Genomic DNA, 20,427 nt, shown 5'->3' with positions numbered 1-20,427 from the left:
TAATTTAGCATGTTTAGACCAGGCCTTTTTCTAAATCTAACACAGAAGTGTTCTCCCTGCAAAAAACTGAAACCACTTATTGATCACTCTCCTACACTCTCCTACACTCTCCTACACTCTCCTACTTAGTATATCTGCTGGCACTAGCCCAATTTTACTGTGCAATGATAAGTATGATTTACATGAATTTGGTATATACCCTTTTTTTTTCCATTTTTTTTTTTTTTTTTAGAAACGCATCCCCATGTACAACATAGAGATTATATTTTAGCTCTGCTATAATGTAAAGCAAAGTCTCCTACTAGAAGAGTAAAGTACAGGTGAAGATGGGGGTAACCATTTGTAAATAAGACAGGGTGACTTTATGCAGTGGCATTATCATGTACAATGAGATAAGGGGGTTATACTACTGCAGTAAAGAGCTCAACAATTGGGAATAGTTAGAATTTAGTGCCTCAAAGGGACACTCTAGTTTTCAAGAGAATCCAAGTTTCTTGCCGCTTTCTTATGATGTCCTCGTTGGTACACCTTTAGGGGTGGAACTGAAGGGGAGGTGTTGCTCAGCTCCATTAGGGCAATAGATTTTAGAACCCACAAACATGCTAGGTATACTGAAATAATGATGATAATGATAATGATAATTATTTATTTATTTTATTATTTTATTTTGCTTTGTCGCTGTCTCCTGCGTTAGTGAGGCAGTGCACGGAAAGAGATGAAAGAAATGGCCAAAACCACCCACATACACATGTATATACATACACGTCCACACACGCAAATATACATACCTATACATCTCAACCTATACATATATATACACACACAGACATATACATATATACACATGTACATAATTCATACTGTCTGCCCTTATTCATTCCCATCGCCACCCCCGCCACACATGAAATAACAACCCCTTCCCCCCAAATGTGCGTGAGGTAGCGCAAGGAAAAGACAACAAAGGCCACATTTGTTCACACTCAGTCTCTAGCTGTCATGTGATAATGCACTGAAACCACAGCTACCTTTCCACATCCAGGCCCCACACAACTTTCCATGGTTTATCCCAGACACTTCACATGCCCTGGTTCAATCCATTAACAGTACGTCGACCCCGGTATACCACATCGTTCCAATTCACTCTATTCCTTGCACGCCTTTCATCCTCCTGCATGTTCAGGCCCCGATCACTCAAAATCTTTTTCACTCAATCTTTCCACCTCCAATTTGGTCTCCCACTTCTCCTCGTTCCCTCCACCTCCGACACATATATCCTCTTGGTCAATCTTTCCTCACTCATTCTCTACATGTGATCAAACCATTTCAAAACACCCTCTTCTGCTCTCTCAGCTACACTCTTTTTATTACCACACATCTCTCTTACCCTATTATTACTTACTCGATCAAACCATCTCACACCACATATTGTCCTCAAACATCTCATTTCCAGCACATCCACCCTCCTCCGGACAACTCTATCCATAGCCCATGCCTCGCAACCATATAACATTGTTGGAACCACTATTCCTTCAAACATACCCATTTTTGCTTTCTGAGATAATGTTCTTGACTTCCACACATTTTCCAACGCTCCCAGAACTTTCGCCCCCTCCCCCACCCTATGATTCACTTCTGCTTCCATGGTTCCATCAGCTGCCAAATCCACTCCCAGATATCTAAAACACTTCACTTCCTCCAGCTTTTCTCCATTCAAACTTACCTCCCAATTTACTTGTCCCTCAACCCTACTGTACCTAATAACCTTGCTGTTATTCACATTTGCTGTCAGCTTTCTTCTTTCACACACTTCACCAAACTCAGTCACCAGCTTCTGCAGTTTCTCACCCGAATCAGCCACCAGCGCTGTATCATCAGCGAACAACAACTGACTCTCTTCCCAGGCTCTCTCATCCACAACAGACTGCATACTTGCCCCTCTTTCCAAAACTCTTGCATTCACCTCCCTAACAACCCCACCCATAAACAAATTAAACAACCATGGAGACATCACACACCCCTGCCGTAAACCTACATTCACTGAGAACCAATCATTTTCCTCTCTTCCTACACGTACACATGCCTTACATCCTTGATAAAAACTTTTCACTGCTTCTAACAACTTGCTTCCCACACCATATACTCTTAATACCTTCCACAGAGCATCTCAATCAACTCTATCATATGCCTTCTCCAGATTCATAAATGCCACATACAAATCCATTTGCTTTTCTAAGTATTTCTCACATACATTCTTCAAAGCAAACACCTGATCCACACATCCTCTACCACTTCTGGAACCAGACTGCTCTTCCCTAATCTGATGCTCTGTACATGCCTTCACCCTCTCAATCAATACCCTCCCATATAATTTCCCAGGAATACTCAACAAACTTATACCTGTGTAATTTGAGCACTCACTTTTATCCCCTTTGTCTTTGTACAGTGGCACTATGCAAGCATTCTGCCAATCCTCAGGCACCTCACCATGCGACATACATACATTGAATAACCTTACCAACCAGTCAACAATACAGTCACCTCCTTTTTTTAATAAATTCTATCCTTCCAGAACATCTTTTTATTCCTAAAATTTAATGATACTCTCTCATCCCAACTCTCATTTGCCCTCTTTTTCACCTCTTGCACCTTTCTCTTGACCTCCTGTCTCTTTCTTTTATACATCTCCCACTCAATTGCATTTTTTCCCTTCAAAAATCGTCCAATATATATATATATATATATATATATATATATATATATATATATATATATATTATTTTTTTTGTTATTATACTTTGTCGCTGTCTCCCGCGTTTGCGAGGTAGCGCAAGGAAACAGACGAAAGAAATGGCCCAACCCCCCCCCCCCATACACATGTATATACATACATCCACACACGCAAATATACATACCTACACAGCTTTCCATGGTTTACCCCAGACGCTTCACATGCCTTGATTCAATCCACTGACAGCACGTCAACCCCGGTATACCACATCGCTCCAATTCACTCTATTCCTTGCCCTCCTTTCACCCTCCTGCATGTTCAGGCCCCGATCACACAAAATCTTTTTCACTCCATCTTTCCACTTCCAATTTGGTCTCCCTCTTCTCCTCGTTCCCTCCACCTCCGACACATATATCCTCTTGGTCAATCTTTCCTCACTCATTCTCTCCATGTGCTCAAACCACTTCAAAACACCCTCTTCTGCTCTCTCAACCACGCTCTTTTTATTTCCACACATCTCTCTTACCCTTACGTTACTCACTCGATCAAACCACCTCACACCACACATTGTCCTCAAACATCTCATTTCCAGCACATCCATCCTCCTGCGCACAACTCTATCCATAGCCCATGCCTCACAACCATACAACATTGTTGGAACCACTATTCCTTCAAACATACCCATTTTTGCTTTCCGAGATAATGTTCTCGACTTCCACACATTCTTCAAGGCCCCCAGAATTTTCGCCCCCTCCCCCACCCTATGATCCACTTACGCTTCCATGGTTCCATCCGCTGCCAGATCCACTCCCAGATATCTAAAACACTTCACTTCCTCCAGTTTTTCTCCATTCAAACTCACCTCCCAATTGACTTGACCCTCAACCCTACTGTACCTAATAACCTTGCTCTTATTCACATTTACTCTTAACTTTCTTCTTCCACACACTTTACCAAACTCAGTCACCAGCTTCTGCAGTTTCTCACATGAATCAGCCACCAGTGCTGTATCATCAGCGAACAACAACTGACTCACTTCCCAAGCTCTCTCATCCCCAACAGACTTCATACTTGCCCCTCTTTCCAAAACTCTTGCATTTACCTCCCTAACAACCCCATCCATAAACAAATTAAACAACCATGGAGACATCACACACCCCTGCCGCAAACCTACATTCACTGAGAACCAATCACTTTCCTCTCTTCCTACACATACACATGCCTTACATCCTCGATAAAAACTTTTCACTGCTTCTAACAACTTTCCTCCCACACCATATATTCTTAATACCTTCCACAGAGCATCTCTATCAACTCTATCATATGCCTTCTCCAGATCCATAAATGCTACATACAAATCCATTTGCTTTTCTAAGTATTTCTCACATACATTCTTCAAAGCAAACACCTGATCCACACATCCTCTACCACTTCTGAAACCACACTGCTCTTCCCCAATCTGATGCTCTGTACATGCCTTCACCCTCTCAATCAATACCCTCCCATATAATTTACCAGGAATACTCAACAAACTTATACCTGTGTAATTTGAGCACTCACTCTTATCCCCTTTGCCTTTGTACAATGGCACTATGCACGCATTCCGCCAATCCTCAGGCACCTCACCATGAGTCATACATACATTAAATAACCTTACCAACCAGTCAACAATACAGTCACCCCCTTTTTTAATAAAAAAAAAAAAAAAAAATATATATATATATATTATTTTTTTTGCTTTGTCGCTGTCTCCCGCGTCTGCGAGGTAGCGCAAGGAAACAGACGAAAGAAATGGCCCAACCCACCCCCATACACATGTATATACATACGTCCACACACGCAAATATACATACCTACACAGCTTTCCATGGTTTACCCCAGATGCTTCACATGCCCTAATTCAATCCACTGACAGCACGTCAACCCCGGTATACCACATCGATCCAATTCACTCTATTCCTTGCCCTCCTTTCACCCTCCTGCATGTTCAGGCCCCGATCACACAAAATCTTTTTCACTCCATCTTTCCACCTCCAATTTGGTCTCCCACTTCTCCTCGTTCCCTCCACCTCCGACACATATATCCTCTTGGTCAATCTTTCCTCACTCATTCTCTCCATGTGCCCAAACCATTTCAAAACACCCTCTTCTGCTCTCTCAACCACGCTCTTTTTCTTTCCACACATCTCTCTTACCCTTACGTTACTTACTCGATCAAACCACCTCACACCACACATTGTCCTCAAACATCTCATTTCCAGCACATCCATCCTCCTGCGCACAACTCTATCCATAGCCCACACCTTGCAACCATACAACATTGTTGGAACCACTATTCCTTCAAACATACCCATTTTTGCTTTCCGAGATAATGTTCTCGACTTCCACACATTCTTCAAGGCTCCCAGAATTTTCGCCCCTTCCCCCACCCTATGATCCACTTCCGCTTCCATGGTTCCATCCGCTGCCAGATCCACTCCCAGATATCTAAAACACTTTACTTCCTCCAGTTTTTCTCCATTCAAACTTACCTCCCAATTGACTTGACCCTCAACCCTACTGTACCTAATAACCTTGCTCTTATTCACATTTACTCTTAACTTTCTTCTTTCACACACTTTACCAAACTCAGTCACCAGCTTCTGCAGTTTCTCACATGAATCAGCCACCAGCGCTGCATCATCAGCGAACAACAACCGATGGAGTGAGTATATATATATATATATATATATATATATATATATATATATATAAATAGTGTGGGAGGCAAGTTGTTAGAAGCAGTGAAAAGTTTTTATTGAGAATGTAAGGCATGTGTACGTGTAGGAAGAGAGGAAAGTGATTGGTTCTTAGTGAATGTAGGTTTGCGGCAGGGGTGTGTGATGTCTCCATGGTTGTTTAATTTGCTTATGGATGGGGTTGTTAGCGAGGTGAATGTAAGAGTTTTGGAAAGAGGGGCAAGTATGCAGTCTGTTGTGGATGAAAGAGCTTGGGAAGTGAGTTAGTTCTTGTTCGCTGATGATACAGCACTGGTGGCTGATTCATGTGAGAAACTGAAGAAGCTGGTGACTGAGTTTGGTAAAGTAAGTGAAAGAAGAAAGTTGAGAGTAAATGTGAATAAGAGCAAGGTTATTAGGGACAGTAGGGTTGAGGGACAAGTCAGTTGGGAGGTAAGTTTGAATGGAGAAAAACTGGAGGAAGTGAAGTGTTTTAGATATTTGGGAGTGGATTTGGCAGCAAATGGACCATGGAAGTGGAAGTGAATCATAGGGTGGGGGAGGGGGCGAAAGTTCTGGGAGCCTTGAAGAATGTGTGGAAGTCGAGAACATTATCTCGGAAAGCAAAAATGGGTATGTTTGGAGGAATAGTGATTCCAACAATGTTATAAGGTTGCGAGGCGTGGGCTATGGATAGGAGGGTGGATGTGCTGGAAATGAGATGTTTGAGGACAATATGTGGTGTGAGGTGGTTTGATCGAGTAAGTAATTATAGGGTAAGAGAGATGTGTGGTAATAAAAAGAGTGTGGTTGAGAGAGCAGAAGAGGGTGTTTTGAAATGGTTTGGTCACATGGAGAGAATGAGTGAGGAAAGATTAACAAAGAGGATATATGTGTCAGAGGTGGAGGGAGTGAGGAGAAGTGGGAGACCAAGTTGGAGGTGGTAAGATTGAGTAAAAAAGATTGAGTGATCGGGGCCTGAACATGCAGGAGGGTGAAAGGCGTGCAAGGAATAGAGTGAATTGGAACGATGTGGTATACCGGGGTCGCCGTGCTGTCAATGGATTGAACCAGGGCATGTGAAGCATCTGGGGTAAATCATGGAAAGTTTTGTGGGGCCTGGATGTGGAAAGGGAGCTGTGGTTTCGGTGCATTATTACAAGACATCCCTTTCCTCCCTTACTCCCGTTACGTCCTTTGTTCTCAACTTTTTCCATTCTGTACTTAGTCTCTCCTGGTATTTCCTCACACAAGTCTCCTTCCCAAGCTCACTTACTCTCACCACTCTCTTCACCCCAACATACTCTCTTTTCTGAAAACCTGTACAACTCTTCACCTTCGCCTCCACAAGATAATGATCAGACATTCCTCCAGTTAACATCCAAAAGTCTCTCGTGCGCCTATCAACACGTAATCCAAAAACACACTTTGGCCATTTCTCCTACTTACATATGTATACTTATGTGTATCTCCCTTTTTAAACCAGGTATTCCCAATCACCATTCCTTTTTCAGCCCACAAACCTAGAAGCTCTTCACCATTTCCATTTACAACACTGAGTATCCTATGTACACCGATTATTCCCTCAACTGCCACATTACTCACCTTTGCATTCAAATCACCCATCACTCTAACCCGGTCTCGTGCATCAAAACTACTAACACACTCACTCAGCTGCTCCCCAAACACCTGCCTCTCATGATCTTTCTTCTCATGCCCAGGTGCATATGAACCAATAATCACCCATCTCTCTCCATCCACTTTCAGTTTTACCCATATCAATCCAGAGTTTACTTTCTTACACTCTATCACATACTCCCACCACTCCTGTTTCAGGAGTAGTGCTACTCCTTCCCTTGCTCTTGCCCTCTCACCAACCCCTGACTTTACTTCTGAGACATTCCCAAACCACTCTTCCCCTTTACCCTTGAGCTTCATTTCACTCAGAGCCAAAACATCCAGGTTCCCTTCCTCAAACATACTACCTATCTCTCCTTTTTTCTCATCTTGGTTACATCCACACACATTTAGACACCCCAATCTGAGCCTTTGAGGAGGATGAGCACTCCCCATGTGACTCCTTCTTCTGTTTCCCCTTTTAGAATGTTAAAATACAAGGAGGGGAGGGTTTCTAGACCCCTGCTCCCGTCCCCTTTCGTCATCTTCCAAGACTTGTGAAGAATGCGTAGAAAGTATTCTTTCTCCCCTATTGCTACAAAATGTTTTACTTATATGGGCTGCAGCCCAAGCCCTCTGGTTATATGCAATGCTTGTCAATGAAGTAGGCACAAGGGGAAATGCAGCGCAACCATCAGGGATAAACTTGATATAAAACCATGAAAACTGTATATTCACCTCTAACTAGTACTTTACAGGTTTTTCTTTCCTCTTTATACATTCCTTGAATGATAAGGAACTGAATTTGTAAGGTTCTGAAGCCATTTAGAATCACTCTTTGCCCAGATTTCAAAATAGCTGCCTCAGGCTTAGGTAGCAATGACCAATAACCAATAATTTTTTCTTAAGCACACAAGTTTTCCACTGGATTCATATTCAATGAATGCCTGGGTTAGTCAGTGAAAACTCCATCTCAGAGTCCTTCAGCCAATCATTGACTAGTTTAGAAGTGTAATAGGGAGCCCCATCATGCATGAACACTTTGGACTCGCATTTTTTGAACAAAACCGGATAATGGTCACACAGTAGGTTCAGGTAACTATTTCAGTTCATAGTTTCAATCTTTAGGAATGCTACAAGGGCCCTGACACCATGAAAACTGAAACAGTCCCATATCATAAGTCAAATAGTATACTTTACAGTGTTTGAAATGTACTTTGGGTCAAATGGATACCAGCCTGGTTTACTGTACACATACCTGCCACAGCCACCTGTTAGTGAAAAGGCTAACTTATCAATACAAAGGCCACGTCTGAATGTGGCTGTTTCCCACAATGCATATTCCTTGCAAAGATCAATTCTTTTCTTCTGGTGCCCACAGGTTATGAGGGGTTTGGGATGCAGTCTGTAGCTTCAGTATTGAGGTCCTCATGTGAGCAGCGTTGCATTGTCCTTAATGACACATGACTGGTTAGTCTAGGGATTTTTCTTTAAATTCTTTTGCACTCGAGCATGGATATGCATACAATTGATGTTTAAGAACATTCAGAGTATGTGCAGAGGTTTTTCTGGCCATCCCTGGGTGTTTCACATGGGTCAATGTAGCGGTGCCACTACTGTCATTAAATTTCTTTGGGTCATTGTAGCAGTGGCACCACTATCAGTAGATTTCTTCTTACATCATTATACAGATCTCAGGCTCACACTGGTCTTATTAGAAGTTTCCTGAAGTCACTTATTTTCCTTGTAAAGTGCAACTATAGAAGGTGGTGGAGGTACAAAAAGGGAAAAAAATATGAAAATCCAGGGCATGAGTAAAGATCCCAACAAAGCATTTCTTCCTCCTACAACAGCTAAACTGCTTCTAAGGCAGGCTTGTGTGGTATGCTGGCATGTCATATAGTTGCCACTGCTTGCTAGAGGGTGTCAACTTCACTGGTGGACACCAACATTAAAATTTTAGTTGGGGGTAAAGGGATTTGTGTCATTATAATTGCAGCGGGCTAGCTCATGCCTACTTCATTGGTGGGTACTGTATTTATCAGTGGCCCTTTGTCCAGCAATAAGATTCTTCAAAACATTTAATTATTCTTCTAGATTAATATCTCTTAGTATTATCTCACCATAAGTACTATTACCACTTTCTGGACATTTAACACTCAAGTTTCGTAGGTCTTAATGGTGAAATAGTTGAAAATTTAAAACAGACATACACAAATACATATGCTTTTCAGCTTTGGTCACTGCATGTATAGAAGTACAATGAACTAATTGATAAGGTCCAGAGGAGGATAAAAAAGATGGCACCAAATTTGATAGAGCTTAGTTTTACAGTGAAAGGTTGAAGGTAATGAATTTTTTTTAAATTGAAGAAAGAAACTTTTTAGTACAAACTTTTTAGTACTTAAACCAATTTGATAATGATAACAGTGAAAATTTAATGGAAAGATGCAGAGATGGTGTAAGGAGAGGCTATATCAAATGAAGCAGGTTTGTTAGAAAATATATACGGAAGTTTAGTGGATGAAGTAATAACCTACGTGATGAAACACTTAATGTGGACACTTTTCAGAAGTTCAAAAAACTATATAATAACAGTAGAAGTTCAAGAGATGAGACCCCAAGAATGTACAATACATCAAAATTAGGTAATTGAAAATGTCAGAGGTGGGTAAGACTAAACCCCGATGCAGTCCCGCATAGTAATAATAGTTGCATTATGCTGTGAGTGTCACTGAAATACAGGATGGTCCATAGCTTTCACATTGGCATACCATTTAAAAACTGGTGATTATTTAAGTTTCCAACATTTTGCTTAATTCACTAACAATTTATGTTGGGATGACTTCTAGTTAGGCCTTTCTGTAGTCTTAACATGCAAAACTATAAAAATATGCTCATCTGTCATTGAAGTTGAGGTGCTTGCCTTCATTTTACTATCTTCATCTTTCATGAAGATACAAAATTATTAGAATATAAAATAAACATTGGAGCCCTGAGCAGGGGAATTAATACATGCAGACATGGTCAGCAGAAAAAAAAAAGACTGCAGAGAACACAGTATTCTGCAGAATCTGAATGCAATGGCACTGCCAAATAATGTTTTGTATATAAATTAGAATTTTTTTTTCATGATATGATGTTTCTGTGTAGATGAGTAGGGCATGAAAAATTGAATCATATATTGTGGACCTCTTTAAGATTCTAAAACAGAGAGAAGGGGAAGAGGAGGGACAACATTTCCCCATTTTCTACTAGTCTGTAATATATGAGAACACTGAAGCTTCACAAAAAGACAGATATGCTGGGCCCCTGTTGGTGTTATATCTGGTGAGTTTCAACTGTATAAAAAAGCACAGAACAAAAAGCATTTTTACATATAGAGGTTTTCTCACCTTCTTGATTCCTTGGAGAAGTATGCAACTCGCAATGACAATGATGATGCTGCATATCAAATAACCCCATCCTTGGCCTTGTCCTGTAGGTTACAGCAAATAATTCATTACTCTTATTTATTACTAGAATTTAAATCTTCCTAGCTTATATACTTAAAATATCTAGCTTACTTCTAGCATCCATATTCATCAGTGTTCCAGTGGGTATTACCAGATACCCCCATCTTTAGCTATATCCTGAAGAGTACAGTAAATAATTTATTTACTTAATCTATTAAGTACTAGAATATACTCCTTCGTAGGTTATATACTTAAAAAATCAAGCTTCTTTCTAGTGTCTGTATTTATCAGTCATGTTATATACCTTCCTCTTTCTTCTCATTTGAATTACATACCTTCCCCCTTTTCTTAACACAGAACAAAATGTTTATTCCTGCCATTAACAAGAAACACAGAAATCATCAGTCAGAATATCTAACCTCATCTTTGCTCATTTATATATTATTATTTAATCCCTAGACGCTTCTCCACGGGCTCCTGCAGCTCTGAAGCTGCACTTCCCTGAGCAACAGGGAAATGATGGACTCCTTTGGAGTGAGAGGTTCTTCAATGAGATTATACTGAAAGTGATTTATCCCATGCAGCATAAATACAAAGAGGGAAAGTCCAGTAATACCTTTCTTTTATTTGTTTAGAGTACTTTACAAAGCTTCTTTATCATTCATTAATATTTAACCCTACATTTCTCACTTCCTCACAATCCTTCCACTATCAGGTTATTTAATATCAAAAGATGTGGGGTTAGAAAAAAATTCTGATAATAGAAACAAGGAATCCTTAAATCTAAATTGATCCCCAAACCAGAAATCATCCTTACTTTTTCTAATAAATCAATATGTTTATGGATGGTGGGGTTAGGGAGTTGAAAGCAAGAGTTTTGGAGAGGGGGCAGGTATGCAGTCTGTTGTGGATGAGAGGGCTTGGGAAGTGAGTCAGTTGTTGTTCCCTTATGATACAGCACTGGTGGCTGGTTTGGGTGAGAAACTGCAGAAGTTGGTGTTTGAGTTTGGTAAAGTGTGTGAAAGAAGAAAGTTGAGAGTAAATGTGAATGAGAGCAAGGATGTTAGGTTCAGTAGGGTTGAGGGACAAATTGATTGGGAGGTAAGTTTGAATGGAGAAAAACTAGAGGAAGTGAAGTGTTTTAGATATCTGGGAGTGGATTTGGCAGCGGATGGAACCATGGAAGCGGAGGTGAATCATAGGGTGGGGGAGGGGGGCAAAAGTTCTGGGAGTGTTGAAAAATGTGTGGAGGTCGAGAACGTTATCTTGGAAAGCAAAAGTGGGTATGTTTGAAGGAATGGTGGTTCCAACAATGTTATATGGTTGCGAGGCTTTGGCTATAGATAGAGTTGTGCGGAGGAGGGTGGATGTGCAGGAAATGAGATGTTTGAGGACAATATGTGGTGTGAGGTGGTTTGATCGAGTAAGTAATGAAAGGGTAAGAGAGATGTGTGGTAATATAAAGAGTGTGGTTGAGAGAGCAGAAGAGGGTGTTTTGAAGTGGTTTGGTCACATGGAGAGAATGAGTGAGGAAAGATTGACAAAGAGGATATATGTGTCAGAGGTGGAGGGAATAAGAAGTGGGAGGCCAAATTGGAGGTGGAAAGATGGAGTGAAAAAGATTTTGAGTGATTGGGGCCTGAACATACAGGAGGGTGAAAGGCGTGTAAGGAATAGAGCACATTGGAACAGTGTGGTATACTGCGGTCAACATGCTGTCAATGGATTCAGCCAGGGCTTGTGAAGCGTCTGGGGTAAACCATGGAAAGTTTTGTGGGGCCTGGATGTGAAAAGGGAGCTGTGGTTTCGGTGCATTATACATGACAGGTAGAGACTGAGTGTGAACGAATGTGGTGTTTGTTGTCTTTTCCTAGTGCTACCTCACACACATGCGGGCGGAGGGGGTTGTCATTTCACGTGTGGCGGGGTGGCGACGAGAACGAATAGAGGCAGACTATGAACTATGTACATGTGTATATATGTATATGTCTGTGTGTGTATATATATGTATACGTTGAGATGCATAGGTATGTGTATGTGCGTGTGTGGACGTGTATGTATATACGTGTATGTGGGTGGGCTGGGCCATTTTTTTGTGTTTCCTTGTGCTGCCTCACTAAAGTGGGAGGATGTAACCAAGATGAGAAAAAAGGAGAGATAGGTATTATGTTTGAGGAAAGGAACCTGGATGTTTTGGCTATGAGCGAAACGAAGTTCAAAGGTAAAGGGGAAGAGTGGTTTGGGAATGTCTTGGGAGTAAAGTCAGGAGTTAGTGAGAGGACAAGAGCAAGGGAAGGAGTAGCACTACTCCTGAAACAGGAGTGGTGGGAGTATGTGATAGAGTGTAAGAAAGTAAACTCTAGATTGATATGGGTAAAACTGAAAGTGGATGGAGAGAGATGGGTGATTATTGGTGCATATGCACCTGGGCATGAAAGATCATGAGAGGCAAGTATTTTGGGAGCAGCTGAGTGAGTGTGTTAGTAGTTTTGTTGCATGAGACTGGGTTATAGTGATGGGTGATTCGAATGCAAAGGTGAGTAATATAGCAGTTGAGGGAATAATTGGTGTACATGGAGTGTTCAGTGTTGTAAATGGAAATGGAGAAGGTGAAGAGCTTGTAGATTTATGTGCTGAAAAAGGACTGATGATTGGGAATACCTGGTTTAAAAATAGAGATATACATAAGTATACATATGTAAGTAGGAGAGATGGCCAAAGAGCGTTATTGGATTACGTTTTAATTGACAGGCATGCAAAAGAGAGACTTTTGGATGTTACTGTGCTGAGGGGTGCAACTGGAGGGATGTCTGATCATTATCTTGTGGAGGTGAAGGTGAAGATTTGTAGAGGTTTTCAGAAAAGAAGAGAGAATGTTGGGGTGTAGAGAGTGGTGAGAGTAAGTGAGCTTGGGAAGGAGACTTGTGTTAGGAAGTACAAGGAGAGACTGAATACAGAATGGAAAAAGGTGAGAACAAAGGAGGTAAGGGGAGTGGGGGAGAAATGGGATGTATTTAGGGAAGCAGTGATGGCTTGCACAAAAGATGCTTGTGGCATGAGAAGCATGGGAGGTGGGCAGATTAGAAAGGGTAGTGAGTGGTGGGATGAAGAAGTAAGATTATTAGTGAAAGAGAAAAGAGAGGCATTTGGACAGGTTTTGCAATAGAATAGTGCAAATGACTGGGAGATTTATAAAAGAAAGAGGCAGGAGGTCAAGAGAAAGGTGCAAGAGGTGAAAAAGAGGGCAAATGAGAGTTGGGGTGAGAGAGTATCATTAGATTTTAGGGAGAATAAAAAGATGTTTTGGAAGGAGGTAAATAAAGTGCGTAAGACAAGAGAACAAATGAGAGCATCAGTGAAGGGGGCAAGTGGGGAGGTAATAACATGTAGTGATGAAGTGAGGAGATGGAGTGAGTATTTTGAAGGTTTGTTGAATGTGTTTGATGACAGAGTGGCAGATATAGGGTGTTTTGGTCGAGGTGGTGTGCGAAGTGAGAGGGTCAGGGAGAATGGTTTGGTAAACAGAGAAGAGGTAGTGAAAGCCGGCAAGGTGGTGGGTTTGGATGGTATTGCAGTGGAATTTATTAAAAGATGGGGTGACTGTGTTGTTGACTGGTTGGTGAGGATATTCAATGTTCATGGTGAAGTGCCTGAGTTTTGGCAGAATGCATGCATAGTGCCATTGTACAAAAGCAAAGGAGATATAGGTGAGTGTTTAAATTACAAAGGTGTCATTTTGTTCAGCATTCCAGGGAAATTATATGGGAGGGTATTGATTGAGAGGGTGAAGGCATGTACAGAACAAGAGATTGGGGAAGAGCAGTGTGGTTTTAGAAGTGGTAGAGGATGTGTGGATCAGGTGTTTGCTTTGAAGAATGTGAGAAATACTTAGAAAAACAAATGGATTTATATGTAGCATTTATGAATCTGGAGAAGGCATATGATAAGAGTTGATAGAGATGCTCTGTGGGAGATAGTAAGAGTATATGGTGTGGGAGGCAAGTTGCTAGAAGCAGTGAAAAGTTTTTATTGAGGATGTAAGGCATGTGTACGAGTAGGAAGAGAGGAAAGTGATTGGTTCTCAGTGAATGTCGGTTTGTGGCAGGGGTGCGCGATGTCTCCATGGTTGTTTGATTTGTTTATGGATGGGGTTGTTAGGGAGGTGAATGAAAGAGTTTTTGAGAGAGGGGGGCAAGTATGCAGTCTGTTGTGAATGAGAAGCCTTGGGAAGTGATTCAATTGTTTTTCTGTGATGATACAGCTCTGACGGCTGATTCGGGTGAGAAACCATAGAAGCTTGTGACTGAGTTTGGTAAAGTGTGTGAAACAAAAAAGCTGAGAGTTCATGCGAATAAGAGCAAGGTTATTAGGTACAGTAGGGTTGAGGGACAAGTCAATTGGGAGGTAAGTTTGAAAGGAGAAAAACTGGAGGAAGTGAATTGTTGTAAATATCTGGGAGTGGATTTGGAAGCAGATGGATCCATAGAAATGGAATTGAGTCACAGGGTGGGGGAGTGGGTGAAAGGTCTGGGAGCATTGAAAATGTGTGGAAGGCGAGAACATTATCTCTTAAAGTAAAAATGGGTATGTTTGAAGTAATAGTGGTTCCAACAATGTTATATGGTTGCGAGGCGTGGGCTATAGATAGGGTTGTGCAGAGGAGGGTGGATTTGTTGGAAATGAGATGTTTGAGGACAATATGTGGTGTGAGGTGGTTTGTTCGAGTAAGTAATGAAAGGGTAAGAGAGATGTGTGGTAATAAAAAGAGTGTGGTTGAGAGAGCAGAAGAGGGTGTATTGAAATGGTTTGGTGACATGGAGAGAATGAGTGAGGAAAGATTGACAAAGAGGATATATGTGTCAGAGGTGGAGGGAACGAGGAGAAGTGGGAGACCAAATTGGAGGTGGAAAGATGGAGTGAAAACGATTTTGAGCCATCGGGGCCTGAACATGCAGGAGGATGAAAGGTGCGTAAGGAATAGAGAGAATTGGAATGATGTGTTATACCGGGTTCGACGTGCTGTCAATGGATTGAACCAGGGCATGTGAACCATATGGGGTAAACCATGGGAAGTTTTGTGGGGCAGGATGTGGAAAGGGAGCTGTGGTTTTGTGCATTATATATGACAGCTAGAGACTGAGTGTAAACGAATGTGGCCTTTGTTGTCTTTTCCTGGTGCTACTTCATGCATGTGGGAGGGGAGGGGGTTATCATTTCATGTGTGGTGGGGTGGCGACGGGAATGAATAAAGGCAGCGTGTATGAATTATTTATGTGTATATATGTATATGTCTGTGTATGTATATATATGTATACATTGAAATGTATAGTTATGTATATGTGCGTGTGTGGACGTGTATGTATGTACATGTGTATGTGGGTGGGTTGGGCCATTCTTTTGTCTGTTTCCTTGCGCTACCTTGCTAACTCGCAAGACAGCAGCAAAGTATAATGATAATGATGATATATATTTCTTTTTTTCATACTATTCGCCATTTCCCGCGTTAGCGAGGTAGCGTTAAGAACAGAGGACTGGGCTTTTGAGGGAATATCCTCACCTGGCCCCCTTCTCTGTCCCTTCTTTTGGAAAATTAAGAAAAAACGAGAGGGGAGGATTTCCAGCCACCCGCTCCCTCCCCTTTTAGTCACCTTTTACGACACGCAGGATGTATAGAAGATGAGAGGAAAGGATGGATAAGTAGTTTGTTTGTGGAAAGAAACCTGGGTGGCTCTGAGTGAAATGAAACTAAGGAATAAAGGGGAAGAATGGTTTGGAAGTGTCTTAGGAGTAAAATCAGGGGATGGCGAGAGAACAAGGGCCAAGGGAAGGATAGCACTACTGCTGCAGTAGTTGTGAGAGTGTGAAAGACTAATTGAATGAGTGCTAGACTGATGTGCGTGAATGTGAAAGTAGATGGCATTAGATATATGACTATTAGTGCTTATGCATCACCTGGCCATGAGGAGAAAGAGCATGAATGGGAAGTGTTTTGGGAGCTACTGAATGAGTGCATTAGTAATTTTGATGTAAGAGATCATGTATTAGTGATGGGTGATTTGACTGTGAAATTGAGCAATGCAGCAGTTATGGGGATAATTTGAGGACTTGGAGTATTTACTAGTGTGAGTGGAAATGGTGTATAGCTTGTGGAATTATGAGCTGAGAAAGCACTGATGCCTGGGAATACCTGGTTTAAAAAGATGGGAACATACATATGTATATGACTAGGAAACATGGTTAGCAAGTATTTCTGGATTACATACTAATTGATAGGTGTGTAAAAGAGAGGCTTTTGGATGTCATTGTGCTGGGGTGTTTAATCATTACATTGTGGAGGCTAGGGTGAAGATTTGTAAAGGTTTTCGGAAAAGAAGAAACTTTATGGTTGAGAAGAGGGTGGTGAGAGAAAGTGAGCTTGGAAAAGATACTTGTGTGAGGAAATATCAAGATATATTGATTGCAGAATAGCAAAAGGGGAGAACAAATAAAGCCATGGGAGTAGATAAGGAATGGTAGATAATGAGGGAAGCAGTACTGGCAGGTGTAGGAAAATGCATGTAGTATACATAAGGTGCGAGGTGGGCAGGTTAGAAAGGATAGTGAGTGGTGGGATGAAGAACTAAAGTTGCTGGTGAAAGAGAAAAGAAAGGCAGGCATATGGGCAGTACTTACAGGGAAGGAATGCAAATGATTTGGAGAGACAGAAAGCAACAGTTGGTTGAGAGGAAGGTGCAGGGTTTGAAAAAGAGGGCAATTGAGAGTTGAGGTGAGGAAAATATCAGTAAAGTATGGGAGAATAAGATGTTTTGGAAGGAGGTTAATAGTATGTGAAAAACAAGAGAACAAAGGGGAACATCAGGGATGGGAACAAAAGGGGAATTGGTAACAAGTAGTGATGAAGTGAGAAGTAGATGGAGTAAGCTAGCATTTTGAAGGACTTTTGGATGTGTTTGATGATTGGATGGTAGTTTTAGGCTAAATGTTTGGGTCAGGGTGGTATACAAAGTGGGAAGGTTAAGGAAAGTGGTTTGATGGAGAGAGAAGAGGTGGTGAAAGTCTTTCGTAAGATGAAATGAGGGAAGGCAGCTGAAGTTGATGGTATTGCAGTTTAACTTCTTAAGAAAGGGAGTGACTATGTTGTTGACTGGTTGGTTAGGATTTTCAGTTTATGTATGGATCATTTTAGGAGTGTAGAATACTGAAAGTAGTTTTGAAACAACGTTTGGGATATCTGGAAATTCACTATGCTGTTTTGTTCTTTTTTCCACAATTTCCAGAGACTGGCCAAATAGTCAGATGGTTCTAGGTTGTTTTTGCTTTGTTGTGTAGTTTTGTAGGTATGTTTTATATTCCTGGAAGTACACCTGTTAATGATGGACCCTTAAACATCCTGGTTTGTTTGTAGTAGATGAAATGTAAAAAATTACCCTTACTAAGGGTAAATTTGCTACTACTTTCATTGTGTATATATGGTATGTTCTATCTCAATTTCTTGAATGTTTCAGTTTTTCCTGGTTTTATATCTTCTACAGATTATTTTGTAAAAACCTGGACTTTCATTTTCTCATTTACAGCTGCACTGGTTGAGGAGGTGGGAATACCTGCTAGTGCATGGAATTTGGGTTGATTAATAATTATTCAAAGAAATCAGGATAAAGAATATTAATGTTTTAATGCATCATATAAGAAAACATATAGTAATGACACACCACCTTTATCTTACCTTGGACGCCTTTGAAAATTCCAATGATTGAATCAATTGCACCCCAGACCTGAGAAGAGGCAGAAAGAGCCAGAGATTAGTATCAAGTAATACTGTACCATCTCTAAATATAACCTGATAGTAAAAATCAGTAAAGTCACAGACTTAATATGCAGACTTAATATGCACTGAATAAAGGATTTGAATGATATATTACATGCTGTAGTTGTAGCAAACTAAAACAAAGTAATGCAATGATCTGTTTACATTTTTGATTTAATGATATGGCATGAAATAAAGGATAGGCATATGCATGGTAAGGAATTAGGTTTACTTGAATGAGTATGTCAGATACATGTAAATTAAAGTAATGGTGTCCATATGGTACGATGTTCTTCTTTCCAGAATTGGTCACCTGTAAATAAGTGGGCTTACATGGTATTGAAGGTGTAAAACTCATGATATAAACAGTATGAAGCAAGCTTTATTTTTAATGGGTACAAAGAGGAAAGCATTGTCTAATGAAATATGCATGTTAACCCTGTAAGTGTTGAGGGTGTATACATGCATTTTACCAGGAAGGTATGGTGGACACGTATAAATATTGTTGATTTTTCTGCCCAAGTTTGAACAGGCCTGTATTTTCCACCTGCATTGCTAATTAACCCATGAAAAACCTTTACATCCTTTAAGCTGGTGACATATAGATAATCATGGTAGGATGCATGCAGTTCTACACACACTGAAAAAAACGCTAGCTCTAATGATATTGGTAATATAATGTGAATATTTTCATGGAGTGTGTCTGATTTTTGATAATGTTCATAGTTTCATGCATTAGCGAGGTAGCACCAGGAGTGCACAAAGAATTGGCCTCATTCACTTGCATCCATTCTCTAGCTGCCATGTGTAATGTACCAAAAGTATAGCCTCGTATCCACAACCAGGCTGCATGGACCTTTCCATGATTTCTCCAGAGCCTCTTCACATACCAAATGACAGTGCATTCCATCCTGCATAACACATTGCTCCAGTTCACTCTATCCTGTGCATGATTTATACCCTCATACGTTTTTAGATCCCAATACCTTATTCATTCCATTCTTTTGTCTCTGGTTTGTCTCCCCCTTCTCCTTTTTCATTATGGCTGAAAGAAGAATAAGAGATGACCTGGTCTCAGTCTTTGAGTTGTTACCAGATGTAGTAGGTTGTAACATAAGGCAGGAATATTAGGTAGACACAGTAGGTAGTAGTTGGTGGTAACATTAGGTACGAGCCTCTGAAAACTTTGCACTAGAGTTGCCCTCTGCCAGTGGCCTGTTAAGGGTGATGCATTAAAGGCTAAGAAGTGGCACTGGAGTTCACCAGTTATGGAGACTCTTTTCACTGGGGTTCAGTTATGGAGTCTCGTTTGCCGTGACTACCCCTGTGAGGAAGTTCCCAAAGGGAACAGGCATCACAGATTTAGAAACCAGTTTGATGATGTTGACAGAGAACAGTTCTTCCAAAGATGCGAGGATAGAAAGTGGCCATAACCTAAAGTTAAGCATGAAACTTTTTAAAAAAGATATAGGAAGTACTTTTTTCCTATATGAGTAGTGAATGAATAGAAATTTAGTGAAGTCTCAGTGTGGACTATATGATTAAGTTAAAAAATTGTATGATAGTGAAACTTCAGGAGATAGATTGTAAAAACCCTTCCCATTCAGTACAAAAAGGTGATAACAAATGGATAACTACAGTTTGAGATGGGAGTGTGTTAATTAACATAATCCTCTAGCAAACAAGGTATTACATTTTGTTAGTATTTTGTTTGTGTTTTTCATGATTTAATATTAAGCATAATCACAAAAAAAGAGTTAACATCTAAGCATAGGTGTGAAACGTGAGCATGGACAATGACAGAGGGGTTGAAAATGGTAGCAGTGCATGAAGAAAAATATGCCCATCATTGTGCCAATGTTCAAATAGCTTTGATTGTTTCAGTGACCTACAATATTCTTTGTTTCTTCAGATTTTGCTGGGTTTTGCCTATCCTGGGAAGATCTTTTATTTCTGGGCACACACTTAAAGGGTTAAGTAACTTGGACAGAAGAAAACAGGCCAATCAGTCCAACAAAAGAATTACTACCATGACTGAAACATCACACTTATACAAAAGGTAAGATTACAATGTTAAGTTTACATATGAATGTACAGAAAGTGATT

General features: G+C 40.7%; 1 protein-coding gene and 1 long non-coding RNA gene across 3 annotated transcripts in view; one reads left to right on the top strand and one right to left on the bottom strand.

Annotated features, from left to right (window-relative positions):
• LOC139761995 (uncharacterized) overlaps positions 1-20,427 on the bottom strand; it is a 124,342-nt gene that overhangs the window by 507 nt on the left and 103,408 nt on the right. For both annotated transcript variants that reach the window (XM_071686778.1, XM_071686786.1), the window contains exons 3-4: positions 18,241-18,289; positions 10,458-10,540 (exon numbers count right to left, since the gene is read on the bottom strand). In XM_071686778.1, the coding sequence (XP_071542879.1) occupies positions 10,458-10,540; positions 18,241-18,289 (132 nt within the window). The remainder of the gene's footprint in view (positions 1-10,457; positions 10,541-18,240; positions 18,290-20,427) is intronic.
• Positions 1-20,427, top strand: part of LOC139762012 (uncharacterized) — a 48,781-nt gene that overhangs the window by 27,684 nt on the left and 670 nt on the right. The window contains exon 2 of the long non-coding RNA XR_011715660.1: positions 20,234-20,380. This is a non-coding gene — a long non-coding RNA (uncharacterized lncRNA). The remainder of the gene's footprint in view (positions 1-20,233; positions 20,381-20,427) is intronic.

The sequence above is a fragment of the Panulirus ornatus genome, chromosome 3 (assembly GCF_036320965.1).
Source record: "Panulirus ornatus isolate Po-2019 chromosome 3, ASM3632096v1, whole genome shotgun sequence".
In the NCBI taxonomy this organism is placed as follows: Eukaryota; Metazoa; Arthropoda; class Malacostraca; order Decapoda; family Palinuridae; genus Panulirus; species Panulirus ornatus.
The sequence above is the reverse complement of the archived record's forward strand: the minus strand, read 5'-3'. Positions and strand labels throughout refer to the sequence as shown.